The 18,287-nt window shown below is 35.7% G+C and overlaps 1 protein-coding gene across 1 annotated transcript in view; it reads right to left on the reverse strand.

The window, feature by feature from the left end:
• MMP16 (matrix metallopeptidase 16) overlaps nucleotides 1–18,287 on the reverse strand; it is a 307,074-nt gene that overhangs the window by 19,777 nt on the left and 269,010 nt on the right. Inside the window, exon 8 of the mRNA XM_003408378.4 lies at nucleotides 9,030–9,180. Coding sequence (XP_003408426.1) covers nucleotides 9,030–9,180 — 151 coding nt within the window. The remainder of the gene's footprint in view (nucleotides 1–9,029; nucleotides 9,181–18,287) is intronic.

The raw sequence follows: 18,287 nt of genomic DNA on the forward strand, positions 1-18,287 counted from the left end.
GAATAGGAGAAGTCATTTTAAAATAGTGGGCATAGGAGTCCTTTCTCTTTGATAAGCAGACATTTGAGCAGAAAGCAGAAAAGAGTGGGGAGTAAGACAGCTTTTTGGGAGAAGGGCATTCCAGACAAAGAAGCTAGTGAAAGATCCTATGCCAGGAACATGCTTTGAGTGCTTGAGGGTCTACAAGGAGTCTAGCGTGACTAGACTTCAGCTAGCAAAGGGGTAATGAAGTTAGAGTGGGAATGCAAATCTATAAGTACATAGGGCCTTTAAGCTAGAGCAAAGTCTTCAGTTTTACTTTAAAATAGATGGGAAGCCGAAGTAGATTCTGAGCAGACCAACTGCAAGATATGGCTTATTTTTTAAAGAAAGATTCTGGTTGCCTTAGGTATGGTAGATTGAAGGGAATAAAACAGAAGCAGGGATTCCAGTTAGGATGTTATTGCAGTAATCCTTAGATTAAGGTGTATGCTGTAGAGATGTTGATAATTCAAGGGATTTGGGATATACTTTGAATAAACAGCCCAAAGGAATTACTAGTGGATTGAGTAAGAGAAAAGGAATCTGAACCTGACTCGAGGATTTGGGTCTGGTCATCTGCAAGAATAATGTTCCTTTTCAGGATGAAAAGGAAGGCCAGGGATGGTTTGAGGAATCATGAGTTTGGTTTCAGGTATGTTAAATTCAGATGTCTGTTAGACCGCAAAGTGGGGTTGTTGATGAGGCAGTTGGGTATGTGTGTCTTGAGTTTAGGACAGGTCTTGGCTGGAATCTTTGGTATACAGATATAAAGCACATAAAAGCAAACTGTATCCATATCCAGAACTCTTTGCCACCCATCCCCTCACAGGATGGCCCTTAAGTCACTTTCACAGAACCACTAGGCTTCTAAGGATTAAACTGTGAACATAATTACTTTGGATCAATCATTATCATTCTGTATATTCTAAGAGTCAGAGGGGTTTATATCATGAATATTCAAGAAGGTTGACAACACTGGAGAGAACTCATTTGGGAGTTCACACTGATATCATACAGCTAGGCCAGGAATAATGCTTTATATGTTATCCTCTTTAATCACAACAAACCCATGAGATGGTCATCATTGTTCTCACTCGAGGAAGGAGAATCCTTGGAGAAAAACAGTAGATTTATAACCAGGTCTGTCAGATTTCAAAAGTCTCTACGTTTCTCATCATGCCTACCAAATTTTCTAAATTTATTAGACAACCCTCCATACACACTAAAATATCTCTTACTCTCTCGTAAAGAAGGAGCCATGGTGGCGCAGTGGGCAAGTGCTTGGTGGCTAACTCAAAGGTTGGCTGTTTGATCTCACCAGCCACTCAGCGGGAGAAAGATATGGCAGTCTGTTTCCGTAAAGATTTACAGCCTTGGAAACCCTATGTGGCAGTTCTACTGCGTCCTTTAGGGTCACTATGAGTCTGAATCAATTCAACGGCAATGGGTTATCTCCTAACATTAATATTCTAGGAACACAGGTTTGGAAAATGATGGACATAATTTATGATCCCATGATTAGGCATTTTGGTTAAAATTAGAAAGGGTAACTACTTTCTCAAGGTGTTCATGTGCCAGATCTATGGAGGGTTTTTTTTTTTATCTCCAGAGCTGTGGGATCTTGTGCAGAAGGTTTTGCTATAGATTCCTAGAAACCTCACTCAAGTAACATCTGGAATATTAGTACATCCTCTATCTGCAATCTCATATTGAGAAACAATTTGTTTCAGAAAGTATCCCAATAAGTAAGCCACAACAGTTTATCCCAAAAGGAAAACAAATTGTCACGGGTGTTTGTAGAAGGTGCTTGTGGAACTGATCTCATGGACAGATACTTCAATGGAAACACTTCAATACTTCCCAGAGAAGTATTCAGCAGAAAGAATTGTGACGAGGCCTGTTTTGCTGGAGAACTAGTCAAAATCATTAGTGGATGGTTCTACCAATTGCGAAATACATTTTCTTCCACATTTTTGTTAAAACTGGAAACATCTGCTTTTAAATTATTTCTGAATATTCCTTTCCCATAGAGCTTTCCGTGATGAATATAGAACGGTTAAAAAAAAAAAAAACTTTTTTTTTTTTTAATGTGGTGGACATTGTACTGAGAATCCCAAGATCTCTTCTCTCTAGCAAATGTTTTGATGGGGTTTACAACAGTCATATATGTTAAGTGGATCTCCCATTTGACCCAAGAAAGCTCTTCATAGGGAAATAGTCAAATATCTTATTCAGCTGAGTCTAAGAAACACTTTTTTTTCCCACACTTTATATCTCTAAAAATCAGGATATACCTTACAGTTATATGATGTTACATTTATTATGATGTTATAAAAACAAACTGTGTCAAAGTTTACTTGGCAAGTTTTTTCCTTAATGATAGATCAAATCTTACAATAAATGGCATTTTTAGATGACAAAAACTACCTTAGAGCAAGCTTTTAAATGCTGCTAGCCTAGAAGTTTGGAATAATTTTAAATTCCTGGGAACAATGGGATAATATCATTGTCCCCAGGAATTTAAAATTATGTGGTTTAGGAAAGATTACTACATACTTAGGAACTAGATTTGTTTTTTGAGAAGTAGTTATAAATTATTTATGTAATAATCATACCTATATTTTATACGGGAACCCTGGTGGTGTAGTGGTTAAGTGCTACAGATGCTAACCAAAAGGCTGGCAGTTTGAATCCACCAGGCACTCCTTGGAAACTTAATGCGGCAGTTCTGCTCTGTCTTATAGGGTTGCTATGAGTTGGAATTGACAACAGCAACTTTTTTTTTTTTTTTTTTTAATATTTTATATAGCACTTTGTAGCTATAAAGTAAATTTATACATATAAATTATGCTACCTTATTTCACTTAAATCCCTCAGCCATTTTTTATTGTATATTACAATGTTCTATATGAAAATGTCCTGACCATAAATGTAGTATATATGGTCACTTGATTCAATCAATGTCAGAGCACTGGCCATTGTATTACTGAATTGGCAGAGCTGGAATTCAAATTTTGATTCATTGCTTAATAGGATTCTCTACCATGTTTCTGCTAGTATTTTCCTTTGTATAGCATTCCTAAAATAAATCCACCTGTCATTATTGCTTTCTCTTCTATTCACTCGTATACCATTCACTTACCAACCATTTTTTGAGTACCTGTATTATATGCCAGGCACATAAGGTTCTCAGAGATCACATTTCAAGAAAATATTAATGGAAAGTGAATTTTATTAGCCTCTCTTGGAGGAACATAATTCTGGTATGGATTTGTCAGAATAAAAGCATTTCTTCCTTCACTCTCTCCCCCAGCAGATAACGTAAAACTATAATTTGGGATCATTTCACAGTCTTTGAAAAACTCAACATAAGCTTGGGCCCTCAGGTTATCTGCTATGTGTCATCATTGATATATATCCAGTAAGCTTGAATAAAATTAGATCTATCTCTAACTATATTCAGAGCTCTAACTATATTGACAGCTTCCGTATAAAAGGTGCTGAGGTTCACTCATGAAGATAAGTTTGTATTTTAATTTTCAACATATTTGAACATATTACATGAACAAAAAAGCTCAGTCTACTGATTTTTGTTTCCCTTAAAAATAAGCTTATAGATTCACTGAGAAGTATATTAGCACATTCAGATTGGAAAACTATGGAAATAAACTATTCTTTGGGCTTAAACTTTTAGAAATTATGATGGGGAAAAATTTTGGAATTATAAGTAGGAGGGTCAGCAAATGAAAGGCTATCATAATAGAAACTTACACCTTTTTCTTCTGATTTATCAGTCATTTCTACTGTAGAATTATGACTTTAAACAGTTGATTCTTGGAAGAAAGTATTCCAAATTAATACTTCAAAATAAATTATGGTCAGAAATTAGATTTATTCATCATTTTTTAGCCTGGATCACAGGTCATATCCATAAGCTTTTCATGGAATAGTATATAACCCACAATATTTTCTTAAATTCCTTCTCTGCTAAGAAAAAAAAAAAAATGCTATGAAAAAGTCAGGAGTGAAATATTTCAAGGGGATATTGCTGGATATTGAACAAAAAGTGACTCTAAGAAACATTTCACATGGCCTTTCCATTTCTTCTTCCTATTTGTTCTCAATTCTTTCCTCCATAGTCAAGACTACTCACTTTTGTCAAGTTACCCCAAAATACAGCACTACTTATTTTTCTGTACCGAAAATATCACGTGAAACTTAACTCTAGAGACATTTTTAAAAATGCAACAGAACAGAAAATACTAATTTATGATGTCATATATTTTATAGTGTGTTCTTAGATGATTAAAAATACATTAAATAATTATTTCATAAACACACAACTTAATTTGGAATAAATATATTTTTTCTCTTTGACTATTCATGGTAATAAGAAAAACAAAAAACGAAACCAAAACCCGAAGGGGGTCTAAAATTTATCTTCTTTCTTTGAAAATATCTTCGAATTCTCAACAGTTAAGTTTAGAATGAAATATGGCACTAGAGTGCTGGGAATATCTGTGAGAAGATGCTAACAGATGATTTAGAAACATAACATTTTAGAGCTAAATGCTACGAGAAACAAAATGCATATAAGTTTCAAATGATAGTATATGAAGAAAAGGGCAAGTAGGAATCTGAAGGACCAAGTTTTCTATAAGTGAATAGTTAAAACAGTAGAAAATTTTAATTTGAATTTACAGATTTAAAGAGCTGCTATTGCATCTACTTCAGCTGTCTCTATACTTAGGAGACTTCATCCAGAATTTTAATGCCACTTATATACCAATTACTCTGCAATCTGTGCCTCTCTGGACCTGACCTTTCCACTGAGACGCAAACGAACATATCTTACTCGACTTGTTCACTTGCTGTGTAACTAGCCCTCAATCTGAATATGGACACTTCAATCCCTTAATCCCCTTTCTGTAGTACTTCTTCCCGCATATGTTCTAGATCCAGAAATGGAACCATTCACTAAATTATTTAGGTGAAAAACCTAGAAAATTACTTTTGGTTTTTCGTTTTTCCTCACTGCTAAAATCCAAGGCATAAGGAAAATTTGTTTTCATTTACATTCAGAATGTATCCTAGATCCATCCCCTGTACTCTACCTCTGCTGCTACTATCGTCTCTCTCATACTACTGTTTCCATAGACTTCCAGTCACCCTTCTTGCTTCCACTCTTGCTGCCCCTTCTTCACAAGGAACCTAGAATGATCTTTGTGAATGCTAATCAGACCATGTCTTTTTTTCTGTTTATAACCCTCCAATGCCTCTCTGTTGTATTCAGAATAAAAGCCACTTTGCTGTTCCCTACAGAGCTCCAAGTAATCCCTATGCTTTAGCTATCTTTTTTTTTTTCCTTTCTTATTTCTAAATATCCAGCTTTGTTTCCACATTACTGCTTTTGCACTACTACTTCATCTGCCTACAATACACTACCCCAAATAGCTTCATGTGGCTAAAAGTTCTCCCCACCAATTTCCTGCTCAAATGTCCTCTTCACAGAGAGACCTTCTCTGACTTCCACACTAATTTCCCAACTAATCCTACCACCCATGTGTCTCTATAACAGCGTCACCCTGCTTTATTTCTTTGTAGCATTTCTCAGTGCTCAAATGATCAGGATTGCTTATTTGTTCACATGTTTATTTGTCTCCCCCAATAGAATCTAAGTGCCATGACAGCAGGAGCCTTGCTGGTCTTTTCTACTACTATATCTTTATTACCTAGCACATATCATAGAGTATATGTTTAAATATATTTTTTGAATGAATGAGTGTCATGGATTGAATTATGTCCCCCTCAAAATATGTGTTAACTTGGTTAAGCCATGATGCCTAGTATTGTGTGGTTGTCCTCCATTTTGTGATTGTAATTTTATGTTAAGAGGATTAGGGTGGTCACAAGTACAAGAAATTTCCCTGGGGTGTGGCCTGCACCACCTTTTATCTCTTAAGAGATAAAAGGAAAGGGGAGCAAGCAGAGAGTTGGGGACCTCATACCACTAGGAAAGCAGCACTGGGAGCAGAGAGTGTCCTTTCGACATGAGGTCCCTGGATCTGAGAAGCTCCTCAATCAGGGGAAGATTGAGGACAACGACCTTCCTCCAGAGCCGACAGAGAGAGAGTCTTCCTCTGGAGCTGATGCCCTGAATTTGGACTTGTAACCTACTAGACTGTGAGAGAATAAATTTCCCTTTGTTAAAGCCATCCACTTGCGGTATTTCTGCTACAGCTGTACTAGATAACTAAGACAATGAGTGAGGACTGGGCCAGTAGCTGTTTACAAAAATCATAAGGAAGCAGGCATCACAGCTATTCAGAATGGGATTTGAGAATGATGAATACCTGTTCAGTGTATTTTTGAAGATTTTTAGATTTTGCTATAAAGAGAACAAGATGCAGAGCTAACATATAACAGCACTTGGACCAAATCCTATTTAAAGATGTTCTTTCTCTAGAAAGCTATTTTAAATGATTCTAATTTGAGTGCTTTTCTAGAGTTTTTGCACTTTCTAGCTTACCACAGTACCTATCACTCTCTATTGCCTATATGCTACTAGTGCTATACTCATTAGTATGTAAGCTATTTGCCTTATCCCTCAAAGCAACTGAAGTTTTTCTACCTGGTTTAGATTATCTCTAAAGTATCTTTCTGATTTTGGTCTTAGAGAAATAGAAGCCTGTTAACAGAGCTTTCTTCTTTTTTTTTTTTTTTCTTTTTTATAAGCAGAAAGAAGATAATGGGGGAGGAGAGGAATAATAAGTAAGAAGAAATTTTCAATGTTTGCTCTAAAAATATATATGCACCCACAAAAAATATATATGCACATATAAAATGGTTACTATTGATCAGTACTATAAATATACAGTCTATAAGGAAGAAGGAGGCCTGGTGGCACGCTGGTTGAAGAGCTTGGCTGCTAACCAAAAGGTCAGCAGCTCGAATCCACCAGCCATTCCTTGGAAACCTTATGGGGCAGTTCTGCTCCATCCTATAGCGTTGCTATGAGTTGGAATCGACTCAACGGTAACAGGTTTGGTTTTTTTGGTTATAAGGAAGAAAGACTCACTGAACTGTCATATAATGGTGACAATCAAATTAACTCAATCAATGTTGAAGTTAGATAGTTTACTATCTTTTCCACCTACTTTTAAATCTAAAATGAATATATTTATAAAATGTAGTGTGTCTGGAATTGTACAATTATATATACATAAAGTAATCTGTTTATGAAACATCTAAAACTCATGAAATCTTTAGAACAATAATAATTTTGTAAACTTTAACATAAGGTCACACATGGAAATTAATCTTGCTTTCAACATTTACAAAACCTACAATACCAGTTATTTAAACAGAACTTAAAATAATAAAAGCATTTCTAAACATTTGGCTATATTTTGCATGTGATTTTTCAAGTAGGAAACACACAAATTAAAAACTGTCTTTCATTTAGTGCAGTGTTTATTTTATTAGAAATTCTGATATCTAATCTTCATTTATTTCAGTGGTTTGAGTTGTCCCATACTTAATCTCTGAAACTAAATTTTTCACAAAGTGCTAAATTTCTAGAAGGGAAAACATTTTAAAAGTAATCCCTGCACATGTGGAAAAAATGGATGTCTGATAATGAAATGGCAGTTTTCATTATCTATGAAACGCTCATTAAACCTGTTTTATGAATGCTAAGCTTAGTCACATTTTCTATCTTCCAGAAGTTAACTTCTCCAATGTGTCTTCTCAAGTTTTTGTTTCTACCTCTTTCTAAAAAACAAACAAACAAACAGCAACACTCAATTGTGTAAGCAGCACGAGCTGGGGAGTTAAACTCTTAAGGGTTGTTACTTTTAAAAAATATTTTAAAAATATGTCATAAGTTTGCAGATTTATTTCCATTACTGGGCACACCTAGCAATAGTGCAATTACAATTTGATTTTTCATTTTTATTACCTTTCTATTTAACATTAATTTAAATTAACAAAAATATAATCTTGGACTTACATATATTTTATACGCACTGGTATTTATACTAAGAAGCCCTGGCGGTGTAGTGGTTAAGTGAATGGCTGTTAACCTATAGGTTGACAGTTCAAACCCCCCAGTTGCTCCATGGGCAATGACGTAGCAGTCTAGTTCTGTAAAGATTACAGCCTTGGAAACCCTATGGGGCAGTTCTACTTTGTCCTATAACGTCGTTATGAGTCAGAATTGACTTGAAGTAACAGGTTTGGTTTGGGTTTTGGTGGTATTTATACTACCTGTCAAAAAGTGGGCAGGGGGTGGAGTTATGTATATAGTAGCTTTTGTAAGTCATATAACTAACAATACATTTATTTTTTCTGACTATTGTTAGCAGTGTCATAACAGGAAAAGATTATAAGAGAGACAAAATAACATACCATACTGAAATCTAAAAGTATTTAGTTTAGCAATAGTTATGTTGGCTTACCATTCTTAATACCTGTTTGAGGTTACCTATGTAAATAACTTCTTAAGAAACAGAACCCACAACTAAAGTGAAATTATTTGAAAATGTTCACAATTAACAAAGGGCCAAATTTAAAAATGTAATGTTGAGTATGAAAACACAAAAAGCCTGTGCTAAAAAGTGTTTTTTTTTTTTTAAATGAAGTATGATCATAATGAAATGCAAAGCAAACATACATATATACATTACCTAGACTGGTTTATACGTATATTAAGATTATGGAGAAATAATATATATATATGCGCATTCATAAAAAAGTCACATTAGTTTAATATTTATACACAGAGTCAAATTTTTGAATATATTTGAGAATTGAATATCAAATTATTTTGAATATTATTTAAACATATATTTCAAAAATATTTTTGACCACATCAGCTCTTGCATTTATATCCACATAAGTGGATTTATCATCAACAGTACGTTTCTGTGACAGACCAAAAATGCTGACTTCTCTACTGTGATTCACACATTAGTTAACTGCTTCCCTCAGGAGAAGTGTGTACTGACCTGTCTCCCTTGAAGAAATAGGTTTTGCCAACATCCTCCCACCAAATGGCTGAATCAATACCGTGAGGGGGAATTCCACTTCCAAGAGTAATCAAGTCATGAGGGTAACCAGGTTGAAGGGTAGTATCCTTGAACACCCAGTATTTGTTACCTGTGTGAAATAAATGCAAATGTATAATGCATTAATTCAATTTCAGGAATTACTGGGATCTAGCTATTAATACAACGCATTAAAAATGATTTTACATTAAATCCAGTAAACAGCTCAGTACGGGTCACCTCTGGAATAGCAACACTATTTTTGAAACATCAATGTAATTTTTAAAATTGCATAGAGTGAATAGCTATTTAATAATGCAATTTGATTTTGTGAGTTAATTTAAGAAATAAAATAGACGTACAATTTACAAATAATTAAATCTGGATCAAGGATTCTTCTTCTAGGAATTAGAGGCTTATTTCTGTTCAAGGCTAAATCATTCAGGTGTTTTGCACACTCTGTGTGGCCTTACTGCTTTACTGATTATAACCGCTGTAACACTTCCTCTGTGCTGGCTCTTTCCTTTTATTATACAAACATTCACAGATCTCTTTCGTCTTATAAACTCATCCTCCTTTGACCTTACGCTCTCTTCTAGCTGTGACACGATCCCTCTTTTTTAGGGTTATAATTGAAGGGAAGAGAAATTTGGAGAATTTTAACCCTGATGTTTGGAATTGCTGGTGCATGGCACTATTAAAAAGCAGACAGACTTCAATCAGTTTTACTGCTGTTTTGAATTCTCATCGCTGCGCTGGCAGACCGCATCACCTCTCCCCTCTTTGCTCTGCCTCCTTTCTTGTCTCCCTGCCTCCAGCCTGTCTCCCTTTTATTTATTTTTCACAAAGTTGCTAAAAGGATCTGCCTGAAATACATACCTGATTATGCCTCTCTTTTGTTTAATTTTTTTCAATGAGAAGCCATTGAAATACAAATTCACGTACATGTTTTTTCAAGGTTCTTCTCAATATGGATCTCTTGAAATAGTACTGCATTCTGTTTATCTCCCTTTCTGGGAAACTGGTATGCATCTTTCAAGACTTATTTTGACAACATTTCTCTGGAAAGCATTTCCTACCTGAGAAAGGTAGACCTCTTGAATTGCTGGAGCACCCAGTCTTTACCTTTATCATATTACTTAGTCCACTGTATCTTCATAAATCACATGACCGCCACCCACTCCAGGCTGTAAGCGACTCGAGGACAGACTTGATACCTGACTCATTGTTTTCCTGCAGCACCTGGTATGATGCTTGAGAAGTAGCAGGCGCTTAATAAATGGTCATTGATTGAGAAAAACATGTTTAACATGACATGAGTAATCAAATATGGGGCCCTTGAGTGGTGCACATGGTTAACGCACTAGGCTGCTAACCGAAAGGTTGGCAGTTCAAGTCCACCCAGAGGCACATCAGAAGAAAGGCCTGGTGAACTACTTCTAAAAAAGAAAAAAAAATACTCATTGAAAATCCTACAGAGCACAGTTCTGCTCTGACACACGTGGGGTTGCTACAAGTTAGAGTCAACTCAGTGGCAACTAGTTAACTGGTTAATTAAGTATAGCATCAAAGATATAACCACCAGAGACAATAAAGACTTTATAATATTGTGGGGCATTACTTTAGCATGGCAATAAAAATGAATTTTACAACCATATCAAGTCTGAGAAATGTAAAGGCATGTCCCAGTATTGTGCTGGAAAGCCACTGCATTTAAGTGATTATATTTAACTGTATGTTGGGAAAGACTGTTATGAAAATACAAACTTATCGTGGACCATTGTTTAATTTGAATAGTTTATGAAGAAACAATTTTGCCCCAAAGATCCAGGATCACTTCCTTGCCAGAGACTGCGAGACAGAAAATCCAGAGAGCTATTTCTTAGCTTGTTCTATGTTTTAGTTATATCTCTGTGGCATTTTAAATAGGAAGTCCTGAAACAATAGAAGAAAAAGAAAGGTCTATTCTGTTTGCTTCTGTTTGGTAACTTATTGCATGCTTTCCTTTCATCTCATTTTTAATTAGGAAAGGGCGTACAGTTTGAACATCTCCCAGGCTGGCTGTTTAGAGTAAATCTTTTATCAGCTCATCTCAGCTGGTTGTCCCTTCTTTCAAGCAGAAGCCTTCTAGCATGCTTCAGAACACTTCTGTTTGCTCGTCCTTGCAGTTTCTAATGCTCTTTCCAGGCCTGGTTGTGCTCACACTAGGTTCATCAAACCCCAGGATGCCCTGGGCAGATGTAGCACTAGAAAATGTTACAGAAGCTCAGTTTACAGGGAGTCTCAGGAAAGACAATGTGAGAAAAATGAAAAGGAGTTTATAGTTCTAGGAAATTCTTGTTACTCTATAAAAACTATTTTTTAAATGTATTTTAAGAATACTTTCCAATACTGTTGGTTGGTGTTTTCCATCAATAAAAGGAACAATATACCTTTCATTTTTAATGATCAAGGCCTTTTACAGAAGATCTCAACTAACTTTATCCTCCTGTTAAGAACACCACCAAGGTATTTAAAAATGCACTTATGTTCCTTTTTAAAAACAGACAGAAAACTCATTAGTAAACATCTGTTGGAAGGTTGCATGAAAAAGATACCAGTGGTTATACACAGAAAGATTAAAAGAAACAACACCTTGCCTGCTAAGTATTCGTGGCATAGAAATCAATGAAAAGATTCGACAATTACTATGAGTTATACATTTAATTTTCCAAGGCTTTTTCTTTTGTACTTGTTGAGGTAAGATTTTCACATGACAAAACTGAAGTGACTTCATTTCTATTTTTCAGTTTTTGAGTAAGTATGAGAAATTCATATTCAACTATTTTAAAGCTTTAATGTATGAGAGGCCGGTTTTTAACCAGCTTAGCATCACAGTCTGGGCCTCAAGGAAAATATTGCCTCTTCGACAGAATGAAGGCATTTACTGGATTTCACAAGGAGGGGGACGTATTCTGAAGCAGGTGGAAAAACTGGTCCTTAGTGACATTGCACTTGGCTGAATGCAGAGGATAATATCAACAAATCAGAGTAAAGACAGAGGAGGGTTTATAAATAAAAATAATCTCAAAGAATGTTTAGAGTTGTAGATATCTTTAGAGATCATCTACTCCAGTGATTTTTCAATGGGATTCATCCATCCATCCATCCCACATCTGTTTACGGACAGCCTATTTATAGCCAGTTACTGAACTAGGCACTGTAAATACATCCAGGAAAGAAACTCACAAGGTTCTTGCCTTTGTGGAGCTCATGGACTAGTAGAAGAGACAGAAACTTAGTTTTTAAGTTAAATGCTACTCACACAATGAAAAATGTACTGCTTAAATGACCTTTTTTTTTTTTTTTAAATCAAGAAAACAGTGCCTTTTCTGTAAGCAAGATTCATACATGCATTTTTACTTGAACTGAGCCACTGTTACTGATGGGAGTGATTGTATTGTTCAGATGGTCCAGATCAGAAAAATGGTTGACATTCCAGCCTAACACCTTCATTTATTTTACAATTCATAGACGTTACATGCCTAAAGCCACACAACCAATTGCTCCTAGATCTGTAGTACAGTTCAGGTGCTTTAATTCATTTTTCATCTCACTATTCCAAGTTGACCTGGAAAGAGAAACCATCCATATTCTGGCTTTCAGAATTTATGATGATTTCCGGCTTCCTTCCCACTTTATCAACTAATCATTCCACATTTATTAATGGAAGTGTTGATGAATTAAGCTATTATATAATGCTCATCCCTTGCTCATTGTTTCTTCAGTAATCAGATAACCTTCGTGCCTTATTACTAAAAAGAGAAAATTCCACAGTATTTTTTTCTCCTTTAAGTTCACAAAACTAGAATCTATTAGAACAATGTTTCAGTAAACTAGAGCTGCTAACTCAGGGCTGCCTATTTTTGTAAATAAAATTCTCTGGGAACACACCCACACCCATTTGTTTCCATATTGTCTATGGTGGCTCTTATTCTACAACAGGAGCCTTATTGGTTATGATAGAGATCACATGACCTACAGAGTAGAAAATACTATGTGGTCTTTTAAAGAAAATGTGTGCCAGGCCCTCGGATTAGAACATAAATTCCTTAATGGTGGATTTTCTTCATATAAGTCTGCATTTAGATATTACCAAAAACAAACCCATTACCGCTGAGTCAATTCTGACTCATAGCGACCCTATAGGACAGAATAGAACTGTGTTTTCCAGAAGTGCTAACCTTTTGGTTAGCAGCCGTAGCTCTTAACCTCTCTGCCACCAGCATTTCCATTTAGATGTTATTTAGTAAATATTGTTTGTTGGTTGATTTACCATTCAACAATTAAATATTCCTTGAGAAAATTTCAAAGATTTAGGAAAAAATACTTATTTTCTTTGTTAGAGTCAGTGGTTTAATGGTGCATTCATCAGGATTGAAGTCAGATAGAACTAGGGGTGATAGCTCTCAAAATTATGAGCTGTGAGATCTTGGGCAAGTTAGTAAATCTCTCTGAGCCTTCCTTTCCTAACTTGTGCATGAGATGCTGACACCTCTCATGCAGAGTTCTGAAGATTATGAGAGAGCAAATGATAAACACCCACATCGTATCTGGCTCCTGGTAACCAACAAATAGGACTTATTATTATTATGTCATAATGATCACATTGGTTTACTACCTACATTAATAAATAATACCAAAAACACATAATTGAAAGTACACTGATCTAGACTGTGACCATTATTTAGACTAAGTTTTAATTTCTATATTTTTTGATGGGTTACTAAAGAAATTTGAATAAACGTGAGAGTCTGGGAGCCATATAACTTTTTTTGTTGCCAGCATTTATTTTTCTGAGTTCTACAGTATTATCTACTAAGCAGAGAATTTTGTATGATTATGTAAATGGGGCAGCGATGGAGGTGCCGTGTTCACGTTTCTCTTCAAGAAAGAACCTTTCCAGTTGAACTCGACTGCCTTAGGATCTTCCACATCCTTGAACCAAGATCATGCTCTTCTCCGGCAGCCTCTAATAAAAGAATGAGGGCAGCAGGGTACTAGGGTTCAGCCATTTCTGCCCCATGTGAGACTCTAACAGGCCTTCTTTGCTCCTGAACTCCCCGCTGGGTTCATCAAGACTCTTGTCCTACCTGCAGCACAGCCTGAGGCTCTCCCAGCCTGTTCTGCTTCGCAGTCTTTTATCTTTTATAGGTTTACCTCCCTCTCTCACAAACCTCCAGACCTCCTGACTCTGTCTCAGTGTTTGCTTCCCTCAGAACTCAAACTGACACGATAAATAAGAATGCAGTAAAGGTTTTTGAAAATAAGGAAAAATTTTAGATACTGAAGAGAAAATACAGTAATTTCAAATATACATGTAATACATGCAAGCAAGTATACATGAAATTAGCATAAGAAAAATATATTATGGGCTTTCTGAATCCTCATAAATAATCACGGGCAAATTATTAATGAAGATTTTAAAATACTAAATGCTTGAGCCTGGATGATCACTTCATTTCCACTTACAATAAAGACATTAATATTAAAACTCTCTGAAGCTTTACAGTGAAAGAAAATAACACAATTCATGTGTTACAAATCTAATTTGGGGAGTACCAAAGCTTCTGAATGTAAATTCCTTAATCTAGTGTAACTCACTAGATATATTTTTCCATTACCTCTTACAGAGAAATAAGTAATCACTGCACTCATTTATTTAGAGTAAAAGATCTTTTTTAGGTTTTCCGGTGTACTATGTAAGGAACAATCTATTTCTATCTCAAATGAACTTCATTAGCACTCCCTAAATGTTTCAAGAGCAATAGCATTTCTTAAGCAATCAGCTTTTCTGTGCCATTTTCCAGTGCCACATATTTCAGACAACTCTTCTGTCTTGGTACACATCTTTTGTGTGCCTTTATTACTTGCAAACTTTAAAATTTTATTCAAACCCATTGCTGTTGAGTCGATTCCAACTCACAGTGACCCTATAAGACAGAGTAGAACTGCCCCATAGAATTTCCAAGGAGCGCCTGATTTGAACTGCCGACATTTTGGTTAGCAGCTGTAGCACTTAACTGCTATGCCAGTTTCCAAAAACTTTATTTCCCTCCTCTTTTCCTGCCTCACATGTTTTACTTCCCATCTTACATGTAATTTTTGCCTCTTGAAATGAAACTGTCAAATAGGGTGATAAGTACTACTTAAAGTTATAAAGTGATAGCAGCAATACGAATTTCGAGACAACTTTTCAACTACTTGGTTTTGACTTTTACCAATTTTGACAATACTGGTGGATTCATTTTTAAATTTATTTATAATTTTTGAAGGAGATTATAGTAGCTCTATTTTTAATATAAAATTTTGATACTCTTATCTAATACCATTCGGCCTGAACATGACTAATAACTGAAAATGTAAACATCTGGCTTGATTATGCTTACCAATATTACTCTATTAAGTTGTGTTTACCCGAGCAATAGTGGGCTGGCTGCCTAGCACACAGCCTAAAGTATATTCAGATTCTGGAGAAAAGCTTATTGCTTCCCTGAGGTGTGATATACTTTCTGTTTCTGGGGCCATCTAACTGAAGAAACCACCTTTCGAACGTAAAAGACAACCACTCAGTGTCAGTTGCCAAATGTCAAGTAGAGGGATGACGCAGTCTGTTCACAACTTGGAATGATGCCAGATATACCATGTGATAGTCACACATAGCAAACCATGAGGCAGGCTGGCACTGAGAAAGGCCTGCACTTCATATATCTAGCCTCACAATTAAGTACAACCAGTGATACTGAGTAGCATCTCGACAGGTGAAGGGTGACATTAGGTACTAGCTTCCTTAAATGAAATCTGCATATGTGAAGTTGAAAGAAAAAAAAATCATTTAAAATATTTATCTACTTACTTGCACTTCATTTCACACACACACAAAATTGAGGGCTCTTATAGGAAACACATGTGATAAAACATTAATAAAAATAAAACTACGGAACTTAGAATACCAGAAAGACCAAACCCAGTGCCGTCGAGTCGATTCCGACTCATAGTGACCCTATAGGACAGAGTAGAACTACCCCATAGAGTTTCCAAGGAATGCCTGGCAGATTCGAACTGTGGACCCTTTGGTTTGCAGCTGTAGCACTTAACCAGTATACCACCAGGGTTTCCATTGGAAATTAGAATAGAGAGCAAAAATAGAACATACGAAGAAATATAAAATACCAAAGATGGGATTAATCAAAATGTGGGCACAGAAACATTTTTCATAGTCATTTCCAATATAAGCACTTATTAGAATCTAAATTATAATCATTGTAAATACTAACATCTAAAAATACAGATTTTATAATATTTTTAATATGATCTCTTCAGTAATTGGGTCCATTCTATACTAAAACTGTAATTTCTCATCCTACTGTATTAATAACACTAGAACTTTAACCAGGTAGAGGAGAGGTTGCTGTGGAGTTAGGTCCCTCTGCTATGACAGGACACTCCACTGTATTATCAGTGGGCTCAACTATGGAGCTAAAACCAGGATAGGGTTAATTTGCATGCTCATAAATAACATGCTCTAGAATAATGGAGGGAAGGAGCCCTGGTGGCACAATGGTTAAGCACTTAGCTGCTAACCGAAAGGTTAGCAGTTCTAACCCACCCAGTAGCTCTGCGGGAGAAAGATCTGGCAATCTGTGGCAATCTGCTCCCATAAAAATGACAATCTACATGCAACCAATGGCATGGGACACTTTATGTACAAACTAGCGAATTGGAAACTAATTTGCTCAGTAAACTGTCACCTAAAGTACAATAAAAAATGTATTAAAAAACAGTAAAAAAAAATTTGCAGCTTAGGAAATTCTATGGAGCAGTTCTATTCTGGCACATGGGGTCATTACAGGTTGAAATCGACTCAATGGCACCTAATAACAACAACAGAATAATGAAGGAGTAAAATTCTACTACCCAGGGTCATCGATGTATGTAAATTTATAAATACGTACATAAGCTTTCCCAGTATAAACTGATGTGCCTACAAAAGCTTTTTTTTTTATTTTAATAGCTTATTGAGGTATACTTGCACATGTTTAAAGTATATAATTTGTTATGTTTGATGTATGTATATACCTCTGAAAGCATCAGCATAATCAGATAATGAACAGATTCATCACCCTAAAAACTTCTCTCATGCCCCTTTGAATTCTGTACACTCCCTCCCACCCCAAATCCTGGATGTCATCATGCCACCACTGAATTGCTTTCTGACATTATAGATTACTTTGCTTGCTCTAGAATTTTATATGAATGCAGCAATATAGTTTGTATTCTTTTTTTGAATTCTTTCACTGAAAGAATTGTTCAATGGATTCTGTCACTCAGCATAATTATTTAGAGTGTCATCTATGCTGTAGTATGAGTGAATGGTTTGTTCATTTTCATTGCTGAATGGTATTCTGTTACACGCACGATCCACCCAGGAACTCTATGTGCACGTAATACTATTCAGCAATGAAAACGAACAAACTGTTCACTCATACTACAGTTATGTACCTATTTTGCAGATTGATCTGTAAGTACTTGGTACTTTTCGATGCTACTGTAATATAGGATTTTTAAAAATCAATTCCTGTTTATTGTCAGTAAATGACGGTAGACAGTTCTTTATAGATCTTTTGATTTTCAGCATGTCTTGCAGACAGACGCACTATCTCTTTCTTGATTATCTTTCTAAGGACATCTGTATGGCAAATAATCTTGGATTATACAGGTAGTGTCTCCCTGCTCAGCAAAGGGAAGGTTTGTTTACTGTCTAGTATAATAAAGAAAATAACTCCCTTTGGGCGAAAAAGTCAGGCATGCTTATTGCCCATTTTGAAAGATTTAGGTTCTCTAAGGTTGAGGTTCTTCTCCTGTAATGTAACCCATTGAATGTATAGTTGCTACCTGCTCTCTCTGTCAGCCTTTGGGAATTGGGGCTCATATAACCAGCACAACTGGTTTTGTCTCATTTGTCTGTCTTGAGTCTCATGTCTTCAGCCAGCATCAATGAAAGTGAGGCCGTCTAATTTATGAGCTTAGAAATAGAAATCTCAAACTCTTCATAGTTCTTGGAAAATGTACAGAAATTCAATTGATTTTTGTATATTGATCTTGTATCCTGCAACCTTGCCAAACTGAATTATAAATTCTAGAAGATTTTTTGTAGATGGCACCTGATTTTTTACCTAG

This window comes from Loxodonta africana, chromosome 14 (assembly GCF_030014295.1).
Source record: "Loxodonta africana isolate mLoxAfr1 chromosome 14, mLoxAfr1.hap2, whole genome shotgun sequence".
In the NCBI taxonomy this organism is placed as follows: Eukaryota; Metazoa; Chordata; class Mammalia; order Proboscidea; family Elephantidae; genus Loxodonta; species Loxodonta africana.